This window comes from Otolemur garnettii, unplaced genomic scaffold, assembly GCF_000181295.1.
Source record: "Otolemur garnettii isolate 467f Iridium unplaced genomic scaffold, OtoGar3 scaffold00104, whole genome shotgun sequence".
Classification (NCBI taxonomy): Eukaryota; Metazoa; Chordata; class Mammalia; order Primates; family Galagidae; genus Otolemur; species Otolemur garnettii.
Genome location: NW_003852499.1, coordinates 4961701 through 4974196, shown reverse-complemented (window position 1 = coordinate 4974196; position 12496 = coordinate 4961701). Strand labels below are relative to the sequence as shown.

At 47.0% G+C, this 12496-nt stretch overlaps 1 protein-coding gene across 2 annotated transcripts in view; it reads right to left on the bottom strand.

Moving 5' to 3' along the window:
* CRACR2A (calcium release activated channel regulator 2A) overlaps positions 1-12496 on the bottom strand; it is a 121389-nt gene that overhangs the window by 25882 nt on the left and 83011 nt on the right. For both annotated transcript variants that reach the window (XM_023517072.1, XM_003796430.2), the window contains exons 7-10: positions 11323-11418; positions 9263-9450; positions 4165-4236; positions 1067-1112 (exon numbers count right to left, since the gene is read on the bottom strand). In XM_023517072.1, the coding sequence (XP_023372840.1) occupies positions 1067-1112; positions 4165-4236; positions 9263-9450; positions 11323-11418 (402 nt within the window). The remainder of the gene's footprint in view (positions 1-1066; positions 1113-4164; positions 4237-9262; positions 9451-11322; positions 11419-12496) is intronic.

Sequence of the window (12496 nt, the reverse complement as noted above, 5' to 3'; positions counted from 1 at the left end):
TTTTAAAATAAATTCCGTGTTACTTCTAAAACAATTATAACCATTATCACCATCAAACAAACATGTGTAGGCTTATGTCTTGCTCTAATAGCACACAGAGGTGGGTGGAAGAGATGCTTGCTGCCAGTCAGGGACATAAAATACATGATGCTAGAACAGGGTCCCTCAGGGCTCAGCAGTTCTAAACCAGATGGGACCTAATCCGGTAAGCCAGCTCCCTTCTCTGACTATTTTAGGTCATTGTTCAGCTAAGGGTCCCAGGCACATCACTCTCTTTCCAATAATTTTTCTCCAAAATCTCTCTCTCTCTCTGTGCCTATGCCAGGAATTCCCTTTCCTCATGTGACAGCTGGGGTCATGGTCCATGCGGCTAAGGGCTTGCCCTGGACATGTATGAAATTCATGGTGTGACAATCCTGACAGTTAGGAAGTTATACCAATCAATCCTGCCTCCATCTCCCTTTCAGAGGATCCTCTTTAAAGGGGAGAGTGAGCAAGGCAACGTGGAATCCTGGGTTTTGTTTAATGTGGCCCACAGTGAAACACACTATTTGGAAAGTATATAGACGCAGTGCTCAGGTATGGAGGACGAGGGCTCCCCATAGGGCAGAAAAAAATGTTCATAAAGTCAACTATGTAAATAGCAAAATACACATTTTTTAACTTGTTCTATGATGGTGTAAAAATGCAAAATTTTCAAGAAATTTAAATGAAGAAGAAAACTGTGAGCACTTCGATTTAAAAGTGATAATGACATTTCAACTGCGCCATCTCATGGATACAACTATCATTTCTGCATCCAAGAAGTGTGTGGCCCTCCCAAATATTTTTGTCTTGTTGTGCCAAACGGAAAGTATGCTACTCCATTGAAAATCAACACACTATTACCTAGGAGGCCACCCTGCATTTTTATTATTTGAAAAAAGAAAGTCGTATGCTATTGTCCTGCCTAAACAGAACCCAAGGGTTAGGACATTCTTGGGCCAATCCCAGCATGGATCTGGCTGTCCCTGGGACCACAGTCCTTGTCTTCCCCACTCTAGGTAAGGGAGAACCAGCCAAATACCTGAAAACATATGTCCCGTTCATCCTGAAGGTGCTTGTTCCTTTCCCTGTGGATGACAAAGAGAAATCTATTCAAACATGGGGTCAGCAGTGGACAGATCCAACAGCAGCCGATTTGCTAGTCAGATGGGTACAGGGAAAGGCTTGGTGGAAAATGCCCAGGGAGTACGTGGACTCTCTTCCCTTAGGGATGAGACTAAGGGCAGAGGAGCGTTTGTATGTAAATCAACTCAGAGGCTGGGGACAGATTGAAGCACCCCCTAACACCCACAGGTTTCAGGATCATTCGCAACCTCTGCAGTCACTGGGGGTGGGGTGGGGTGGGGTGGTGCCTACTCTGTGACCCAGTCATTCATTCACACATGCATCCTCTCAAATGTCTTCTGAGCCCCTGCTACATACCAGGCATTGTTCTAGTGTTATAGCTGTCAAGGTCACACTGAATGGAACAAATATTTCCCACCTCAGGGAACTCATATTTTAGTGAGTGTGTGTGGTGGATAATTATGTTGAGAAAATGAAGCAAAAAGTGGAATAAGGAGAGCCCAAAGGTCTAGTGGCATTTCACTCAGATTGGTTTGAAGGCCTCACTGACCAGGCAGCATCTGAGCAGACTTGGACAGGGGGAGATCACGGGTCTCGGGGAGAGCATTTCAGGCAGAGGAGACAGCAAGGGCAAAGCCTCGAGTTGGGACATACCTGGTATGTGTGAGAAGCACAGAGAGGAGGCAGCAGAAGAGTGCTCAAAGGGAGAGCAGTCACGAGATGAGATCAGAGAAAAAATCCAGCTGCGTGGGGACCTGTCCCTTCACAGTCTTATGGGCCACCGTACAAACTTAGATTTGTATTCCAAATGAGATATGTAGGTGGGGATGGATGAGTGGGAGATGGAGGCAGGTCGAGACCTGACTCCAGTTTTCAAAGTATCCCTCTAGATGTGGTGCTCAGAATGGATTGCTGGGGACAAGGGTGGGCTCTGAGACTCACCCAATCGTTTTAGCAACATGGAGGTCATGGGTGACCTGGACAGAAACTATTTTCATGGAATGGTGGTGGAAAAAGCCTGACTGGCGGGTTGAGAATGTCAGGAAAGGAGTGGCGACAGTGGGTGTGAACAACTGTTTTGGATAGTTTTTGTTGTAAAGGGACGAAAGAAATAGCAAGCAGGTGGATGGGGCAGTGAGGCCCAGAGATGTTAGACGGGGAATATTAGAGTAAACGTGTAGGTCTCTGCAATGGAGACGAAACTGACAGTGGAGGAGAGAGGACAAAAAGTCCCTGAGGGGGCAAAAGGGCATGGATCTCCTTCCAGAAGGATAGCTGGGAACAGTGGGGATGGGGCTGGCCACTGCCAGGAGCCTGTAGAGGGCATCACCCCAGCAGAGAAGAGGGCAGAGACACAGACACAGAGGGGCACACTGCCAGGAGCCTGGGTAGGGGCTCTGGCTGTCTCTGTGACACTGGAGCCAAGCGTGAGGATGGAAAAGGAGGAAGTTTGAAGAAGGAGGAGACTACAGAAGTGAGTGCCTTGGGCATGGATTTGAGAAAACTAGGTTTCAAATTGGGTATGTCAACCACCCAAGGTCACACAAGCTAAGGAGGGGCAGTGCTGGGTCTTGAACTAGATCCGGCTCCAGAGTGCACATTCCTTGCTGAGTGTTCCAAATTGATTCTGTTTACCCTCCTTTGTGGTAGGATGGCAACCCTCCTCAATCCCACCATTGCCCTGATCCCACCACCGTCCCCCTCGCACCTCCTTCTACCTGCTCACTACCCTCCCCACCCCAACCCAGTATCATCGCTCCCTTGATCTGCTGCAGGGCCTTCCCTCTACCTCTCAGCTTTCAGCAGCTGGCAGGGCTCAGGCTTGGTAACCCCACAATCTACGGCACAGAGGGGCCTCAGGCATGTGATTCTGCACAGGTGCTGGTATCCATTAAGAAGACCTGTAGGATTTACAGAAAGCTGCCTTGCTATTCTCCCTTGCTCATTCTCTTTGGATCTGCCTTTTAACTTTTTTTTCTAAATACAATAGAAAAAAAGAAGAAAAGACTCAAAAACTTGTCCTTGTACATCTTGTTCTCTTCCTCTGACTAAAGCCTTCCGAAGAATCAAGACCTTCTCTCAAATGGATCAGCGCTGGGCTGGAGATGCACTCCCTTGCATCTCTCCGCTCTGGGGTCCCGCCTGAATCACAGCTGAGTTCAGTCAATGTGAAAGGCATTCTGGCTGCAGTACTTTTCAATTTGGTAGCATCCTAGATGCCAGAAGAGTGACCTTGCCTTGCTCTCATGAAGACAAAAACAAAACCAAAAAACGTCTTAAGGTGGCTGGGAAGTGATTCAAAACCACATGTCTTTTAAAAAGCAGATCCCAAAGTCCTTCTGTTCCAGTCCTATTCCCCAAGAGGTATGCAGCAGGCAGCCAGCACAGTCACCTAGACACCTCCGAGGCAGGACTGAAATTCCATCTTTCCCCACACAGGTTTGCTTGGGGAGTCCATTCTAGACCAGCGGACTTTGGTGAGTTTGTTGCAGTGAGTTTCAGAAGGCTGAAGAAACTCCATTCTTGGTGCTCTGTTGGTGACGCCACTCCCCATTCAACGAACATGAAGGGAATATGGCCAAGCGAAAGGAATCAGCCAGATACGGATCTCAGTTCTGGCTCCATCAGTGAGTAGCTGTGTCACGGGTGGCAAATTACTTCACTTCTCTAACATCTACTTCCTCATCAGTTCATTCCTGTATTAACAATGGCGCTTCTTAACAGTTTGTTGAAGATGAAAGAGATAACTTATCTGGATAGGTTATATGGGCAATGACTCAACCTTCACTCCTCTTGAGTGAGTACCAGGCACAGTACTGTGAGAGACGTTAAGTACAAGTGAGGCAGAGCTTACGCAGGAGGAGGAGGAGAAGGAGGAGGTGGGTAATCAGGGCTCTGAGCACTACTTTAGGACCAAGGGAATAAGGGCCCTCTCAGCAGCTACGTTTTTCCAGTACCTGCATGTAGGCAGAGAAAGACACTCTCAGACCAGCCCTTTCAACCCTGGGCTTCTAGGAAGCGGCCTCGTAACTCTTCCAGGGCTGACCCACGCACCTTAGGAAGTCCAGCTGCTTCAGGAGCCCGGCCTTCTCCCGCTGCATGCTCTCCGTGACGCGGTACACCTCCCTGAGGAGGAGACAAACACAGCCAGGTGAGCGGGGTGAGGCACCAGGTGGTCCGATGCCTGGGACCCTTATGCTTGAAGCCAGCAGGAGAGGCTCACGGAGGACAGAGGGAAAGGGGGAAAGTGGCCTTCCCCCGGAGAGCAGCCCCCTTGCACGCAGGTGCTTAGAGCCACTATTTCAGTCATCACAGACGCCCTTCTTGGGAGGTAAAATTATCCCTGTTACAGAGCCTGGAGTCAAAGAAGCTCCACGACACTTCCCAGGTCACACAGACAATTTGAGACTGAGCCATGGTCCTCGCCTACACCTCCAAAGCCCATGCATCCCACAGCTACTTCCACATGCCGCCTGGGGTATAGCTGGATGATGACCGTACCAACCCCTCTGCCCTGCCCAGACTTCAGGGAATTAGAATCAGTATTTTTCTCCAGCTGGATCCTGGAAGAGGAGAACAGAACTTTAATTATGTCCCCCTTTTCAATTTGGTAGCATCCTAGATGCCAGAAGAGTGACCTTGCCTTGCTCTCACGAAGACAAAAACAAAACCAAAAAACATCTTATGGTAGCTGGGAAGATGCTTGTTCAGTTGTTTTCAGGAGCTCTGGAAGAAGTCATTTCCCCTTTCCCACCTTCCCCCTAAAGTCTCCCATCTGTTTCCAGATCGGAATTTCCACTGTTGTGCATTCATTTCTTTGACTTAGGATTTCACCTCTCTGGCTCTAATGCAACAATAGGATGAACAAATGAATCAGTCAATTCTAATAGTTTATATCAGGGTGTGAACATATCAATTGCATCAGGAATTTGAGGAAGGAAAGAGAGAAGCAGAGAGGCCATGGCACACACAGGGTGACTGAGGGAAACTGAGATGGGGACGCAGGGGCCGTGCCTGACTTGTTTATAACTGTGTCCTCAACACAGGGCCTGCTACAGAGTCAGCAAACAGTGACAGGAGAAAAGAAGAGAGAGGGAGTCAAGGAGCCGAGGAGGAGGGAAGACGGGAGAAAGGGAGGCAGGGAGGAGGGAAGCAGGAAGGAAGAAAGGCAAGTAGGTGGGTGTGAGTGGGAATGGTCATCAGCACCACTCAGAGAAGAAATGAAAGAAAAAAAAAGTAGAATTAGGTGAGCCAGGAAACTTGCTTAACTGCACAATTCTGTCTTCATCTTTTCCTCTGTGCTCTGTCTATACCATGCTTTAGAAATTTCAAAATCACCCTCCAATCTTACTGTAAAGGGTCCCTAGGCCCACATTTCTAAACCACAGCGTAGCTTTTAGTGTAGACAACACTGTGCACTCTGATCGCTCTGTACCTTTCCATGGGCTGTCCTGGGTGCAGACACCAGGCTGGGCAAGGGCGGCCCCCCTTCTGCCACTCCAGTGACCCCATCACCGAGCAGGTGTAAACAGAAGCAGCATGCTGGGTCCATGGGACTCTCTTGGCAAGATCCTAACAACCTGATTCCTTAAATGCTATCTGTGTTTCTTTTTTCTCCCTCTTCATAGAATAATTATAAAGTCAATTTATGGCAATAACAGGCTGAATCAAATTCTAAGTTCACCTCAGACAATCCTAATTAAGCAACAAAAGTTCTCTGGCTCCTGCAGAGCTGCAAATTCCTAACATTTTATTACCAATTATATTTAATTTCAACTTGAGGAAAACAATGTATTTTCCATTACCCAAACTGGGTCCCCAGGCTCCTGTCTAGGACTCTGATAAGCGCTGGGTGAGTGCCCTGCTGGGGGCTGGAGGTCCCCTGCACTGTGCCTTAGGCAGCTCCAGCCCACCCTGCATCCTGCTTCTCTCTGGGAGCGGTGGGAGTATACAGCTTTGCTCTGCTGAGGAGAATCATTCGCTGGGGACTACAGTCCAGGTTTCACACAGTGCTTGACTGAGCAGCCAGCCCCTACCTTGTGGGTCTTCTCCACTTCCCTTGCCTACACAGCACCAGCTGACCACTGGCACTGCACACACACACACACACACACACATACTGTGTTTTACATGGTGTATTTGTGATACACTGATATGTATGCAAATACAAGTGATCTATCTATTTGTCCAGGAAACATGTCTACGTGGATATTTGTGGATACGTATATACATACATATGTATAGGTATCCATGTATGTATTTGTGTCAAGAAAAAGAAAGGCATTTCTGAAAAAAAACAAATGACTCTTGGGTGTTTGAGTAAATGACCTCCAAATTCCTTCTAACCTAGAGGTTCTATAAGTCTATACATTAAAAAAAAGTCTATACATGGGTCATATGTAAACTGAAAGGTAAAAACCTGATGGGTTTCTGGAGTGGTAACTGGTGAGAGTTTCACAGTTACCTTTAGGAACAGCTATTGGCCTTGACTTTAGGAGAGGGATGAGCTATGGAGCACTTTGCAGGACATGCTGTCAGGTGACAAATTCAAGGTAAATGCAGGACCGTATGCTCAGTATGCTAGTGTTTTGTCAAGGAAAATAGTGTGTGTGCATGTGTGTCTGTGCACGTGTGTGTGGGTGTGCTTATGAGTGTGTGTGTGCGTGCACACCCATGCACATGTATACTTTGGAAAGATCCACAATAAACTGTGACTGGCGGCTTCTGGGCGACAAGACTGGGCAAATGCTGGGACGACAGACCGCCTTTTGAGTATATGTCCTTTTGTTCCTTTCAAATTTTGTGCCTCGTCATAACTACTGACTCAAAATCAAAGTTAATTAAAAAATAAATAGAGAAGTACTGTTTTTCAGCTGACTTTTATCTTTATATTATCTCCTGATTGATAGTTCTTTCTTTATCCCATTTTAAATCTTAGTTCTCCTACCTTGTGCATCTTCAGAGAACAGAAAAATTAATTTTGCCTGTTCGGAATTTTTGCTGATAAATGACTGAGTCTGTTTATCTCCTAGATCCACCCTCTCCCCTCCCCACAGCTCCGCAGCAGCAGAGGGAGCAGGGCACAGTTCAGGAAGCACAGGAGCAGCGGGAGAACTAGGTTCTGTCCCTGTTTTCTGGCACTATCTAACTATGTGGCTTTGGGCTACTCCCTACATCTCTCTAAGCTTCAGTTTCTTCATGTATTAAATGAGAGAGGTGGCTCAGAGCACTGAGGTGCTCTCAATCTGTGAAGTTGAGCTGTTGCTGCATTTCCCTCCTGGCCTCTCTGGACAGGACACACTGTCCTGGGCCCCTGCGTGCTATCCTGCTCACTGAGATACTGTAAGCTTCTTGAAAACAAGTCATGAAGGCTCTGCACTCTTATTTCTCTCTTCCTCCCAACCCTTCTTCCCTCCCTCTTTTTCAATTCCCAGCCCCAAGAGATTGTGTCTTTGGCTTGGTTAATTAAGATAAGACTTCAGAAAGCTTTGAATCCTTGTGCTGCGATGTGCTACTCCAGCACTGGGTGTTTATTTCCATTTGCTGTTCTAATGCTTGTGCTTTCAGATGTTTATTGCTTTTAGAACTTGATTGAATTTTAAGAGCCCGAATCTTTAATTCTGTTTGTAAAGTTAAGTGCCTATACCTTGTTGACCGGTTCTCAATGAGGAGGAACTGATTTTGCTTGTTTACAATGAAATACACTGTCCTTCCACAACTGGTCATCCAGGAATTGGAATGAAGGGGATTTGTTTTGTTTTGTATCAGTTTTTTGGGGAGACTTTTTTTTTTTCAAGGTGGAAAGATCTTACTAGGGTAAAATCCCCAATCCAATCACATGTTCTCCCTTTCTTACCAGGCAATCTGTCCCAAGTGGTACAGGACTCCTTACATGAACCAAACTGGCAGACTAAGTTTACTTAGACGGAAGGACCAAAGTCTTGCTGGTTATCAGACTGAGTTAGGGCTTTCTTTTACTTTTGAAGGAGGAAAGTTAACATCTGTCAAACATTAAGCACTGGTAAGTAACACTGCTTCTTCCCCTGATGTCAGACATGCAGTAAGTACTACCTGGTACCTTTCAGGACCAGACATACAATTACTTTTTGCAGAATAAATGAATGAATGGAGAGTGCATGAATCGATGAGTATGTGAATGGTGGCCAGTTCTACTCTTGTGAAAATATTTTCTGGCTGGCTCATGATTCTCTGGAGGGAGTCAGCAAAATGTGTCTAGGACTTAGCATCTTGGGACAGTTACTTGAACCTCTCAACCTCAGTTTTCTCATCTATAGAGTCGATAATAACTGTATCTGCCTTATCAGGATGCTTTAAAGGTCAAAGGAGATGATATTGAATTATTTACACACATGAGATATGTTGAATGCCCAACACAGTACCTAGCACACCACAAAACAAAATTTAATAAATGTTTGTCAAAAGAACAAGCTAATGAATCTATGGATGAATGAGTGAGCAAATGAACAAGTGATGTTATTCTGCCATGAGCCTCAGGGTGCATTTGTTTTCAAACCTAAGACTCCCAAGACCAGATAAATGGCTGATTCCTCAGTGACTCCTCCAGCTCAAGGTACAGACCCAGTCTTGAGTCTTCATCAGGTATGCCTCTACCTAGCAAGCTGAACCCAAGGGCTGGACATCAAAAGCAGTTCACTGGCAAGTCAGACCCTATGGGATGTGGGGTTTCCCCAACTGGGCCCACACAGCCTAATCCGAGTAACGCTTGTGAAGAAAATGGGCAGAGCTGCAGAGAAGATTCCAGGGCACTGCCCCACGCCCCATCAGATTGCATGCTGACCTCTGAAGCCTTCCTGTTTCCCAGAGTCCACCTAGGCTTTCTATGACAGTCACCAAGGGTCTGTCTGCTCAAACACATCTGCTTAAGAGACTGCCTCATATTTGTTAGTGGAATAACATGTCTTTCTAATCACATAATAAATTTTCTAAGAACAGGGTGGCACATTTCTTGCCAGTCCTAAGCAATGCTTGGCAGAGTACTAACTAGAAGGGGTCTCAGAGAGCAATAAGCCCAAATTCTCCATTTTGCAGGGTCTCCCAGAGGGAAGGGAATAGCTCACAATGGAGAATGGGGCTGGAGGATAGCACAGGGGTGGACAAAGTCCGGACTCACATCTCCTTCTCCTGGTGGAGTTTGCAGGCCTCTTGCTGGAGGCCCTCCAGCTGCTGCTGAGCCTCCTGGAGCTCCCGGGAGGTCCGCTCTAGCTCCCGGGCCAGTTCCTGGTTAGTGAGCTTCAGCTTGGTATTCTCGGCCTTAGTTTCATGCTTGTCACTATGCAGGGCTGTGCACTGACCTTCCAGCTGAGAAGAAATGGGGAGCAGAGGGAATGAAGACCAACCACTGCCATCATGCTGGCCTGCCCTGGCCTCACCTGCTCTCCCTCTGTGGAGGGCAGGAACTGTCACTGCTGCCTCTTACCACCTGCAAGCCCAAATCAGCATGTTCCTGCTCCCTTATTTGTTCATATATACTTCTGTAGCACATCTCATTGCTCCTGTTTCCACACAGGACCACCGAACAGTCTAGAAGGAGCCACCCCCTACAAAAAGATCACCCAGCAAAGGAAATTCCACAATGCATCTGTGTCTCCCATCCCAAAGTCAGAATAGTCTTGAAACCTAACCTCAATCTATCTTATTATCCTTTAATCCAATTACTTTTCCTTGGTCCTTGATGGAGATGGGGAATAGCTAAGTGGTTTTTTTCATAAAACCACCCTTCCCAATTTTGCATGCTGATGATAAGTCTATTTATTCTCTTTTATCCTATAACTAAATAAGTCCAATTTTTTTAATCTAGAGAAGCATTTTAGGGTTGCCAGAAGCCATGGAAATTCTTAGGGAATACTAAAACAGGTCAAACAGAACATGGACCTTTTCTATGTCCCTAAAGCAACTAAAGTCCCTGCATTTTTATAACTTAAGCTTTTCTTGGCTGGCGATTATGCTCTGCAGAGCTTTCAGCCCTCCAAGTACATATATCATAATAAATTTGGTTTAATAAATGTGGCCAGTAAGGGGAGGAAGAAGCAACAACAAGGGATTGCACGTGACTCTCAAGAGGCCCCTGTGTAATCAGCAGGCATGCAGTAATTAAATCGAGTGGCAGTCATTCATTGAGGGATAAATCTAATTGGCAAGAACTTAATGCAGAATAGTGAGGAGGAGAGAGAGTAGGAGAAGAGAGAGTGACTGGGGATGGGGGGAATGGAAAGGAAACTGGCAGTTTCCGGTGCGACATCACCCTGCTACGGAAGGAAAGAGACCCCAATCCAAAGCTTGGGTCATGGCAGCAGAGGAACAGTCTCTGGTCTTAGCAGGGGTGTCATCAAGCACATTTTGACATGTTCCTAAAAATAGCCCTGTCTATTCAAATGGAAGCAATGTGTCTGAGTCTGTCCAGGGCTGGATTCCTTCCAAGACCAGGCAAAAGAAATTAGGAGGTCAGTGGCATCCTGGCCTTTCTCATCCACGAGCCTTGCTATGAAGAGGAGGCTGCTGATAGGAGGTTTGCCTGGATGATCAATTTTGGGGGGTCAAAAATTAGCCAAGCATTCCCACCACAGAGACACGGGCCTGCAGAGCTCAGTACCCAACCTGCCTCCTGGAGGCTCAGGGACATTAGAGAGGAGTGTCTGATGTCTATACTCTTTCTGCAAGGTTATGAGGACAGTCATCAAAGAGGGCAATGAATTTCATCCAGGTCTTGCGCAGACAGGGGAGGGAGAGATTGACCTTTGAAGGGGCTTTTCCAGCTGGAGACTTCCATGGTCATCCTGGAAGGAATAAACTTGTCTGCAGTCTCCCCCCAAATATCAGGGGTAGACAATGTCCCTTGAACCTCAGCATTTCCCTCCTTTCTTATATAGGAGGCTGGAAACAAATTAAGTTTTGGCTTTCTGGTGGCTCTTGGGTATAACTGAATGAAAATGTTTGCAGATACCTTGTGGGGAAATGCTTGGCAACTTTTCCAAGTTTAACACCTGGCATTGGAGAAGTAAAGGCTTTATCTCAGGATCACTTGCGATTTTCAGTGCTATCCTTTGTACACCTAAATGGTTCCTCTCATCTGAAAAAAAAATCCCTAAGTGAATGGCAGGGAAAGTGGGCAAGAGCCAGAGAAGAGAACAGGGCAAAGAGCCAGGTACTCTGAGGACACTGCCAACAACATACCCTTTTCTGCTTCTGGGTGAGCTGTTCCAGCTCCTGCTCCTTAGATAACAGTTTCTGTTCCAGCTCCTGACTGCGGGCCTGAAACCTCTCCGTGTCCTGCCAAGTGGGAAAGAGAGACACATGGGACCCAAATGCACCACACACCCGGATTATAGATTTCTCCCCACCTTGAGTCTACCCAACAGCAGGGACATCCTTTTGGACCTCAGAGCTCTTTCTGTAAAGTTCCAGGCTCTGGTGACCTACCTGTCCAGTTAGGGAGGACAAAATGAGTCAGAGATAGTGCAGGTGCTCAGTGAGGTACAATGTGACTCCCACCAAGTGTGACCATGTCTAATGGCCATACACCACCACCCCACACCCCACCAAAAACAGAGGCAGAGTCAGCCAGTGGAGGAGTGTTGAGCAGGGAGAACAGGGGTCTGAGTTCCGATCTCAGGCCTCAGTGTCCCCATCTGTAAATTGAAGGTAGGAGGGGAAGGCAGATGGGCATTGCTTCTTGCTCTTGAGGGTCCACATGCTCTGTATTTTCTCATGGTGCCCAAGGTTTCATAGGCCCTGGTCCTTACCATGCCTCTGCCCCTAGGCTTTATACCCCTCTTCTCTTCCCCTGGATTGGCTCTCTATGCAGATGTGCTGAGCCCCACAGATGCAGGTGCAAAGGGACCCAGCTGTGGGATGAAGAGGAAAGCGTGTGGGCTGTTGGACGATACTCTTAGCTGATACTCTTAGCAGATCTAGGTCTGGTGCAAGGGCCTTGAACCGGGCAGCACAAGACTTGGGTTCTAGACCTACATCACCTAGAACAGAAACAGAAATACCCATGCCACCTGCAGTACTCCTCTTGCTTGGAGACACACAGGAAGCACAGAATGTGCAGGAAGAGAGGGAACCATCATATCTCCACCTAACCTACCACTGGAGATCCCCAGGCTTCTTTGTGATATGGAATGACTTCTTCCTAAGGACAGCTAAGGAGGGCTGCACTAGAGGGGTATCTTGGCTAGGTTTGGATGACAGTGTCAGCAGCACAGAGGTGGATCACAGCTGCTCTCCAGTCAGAGGCCTTTAGACACCTCCATTCAACGGCTCAGGATGTTTCCACATCTTTGCAATTATAAATTGTGCTGCTCTAAACATTTGAGTGCAGGTATTGTTTTTTTTTTTTTTTTTT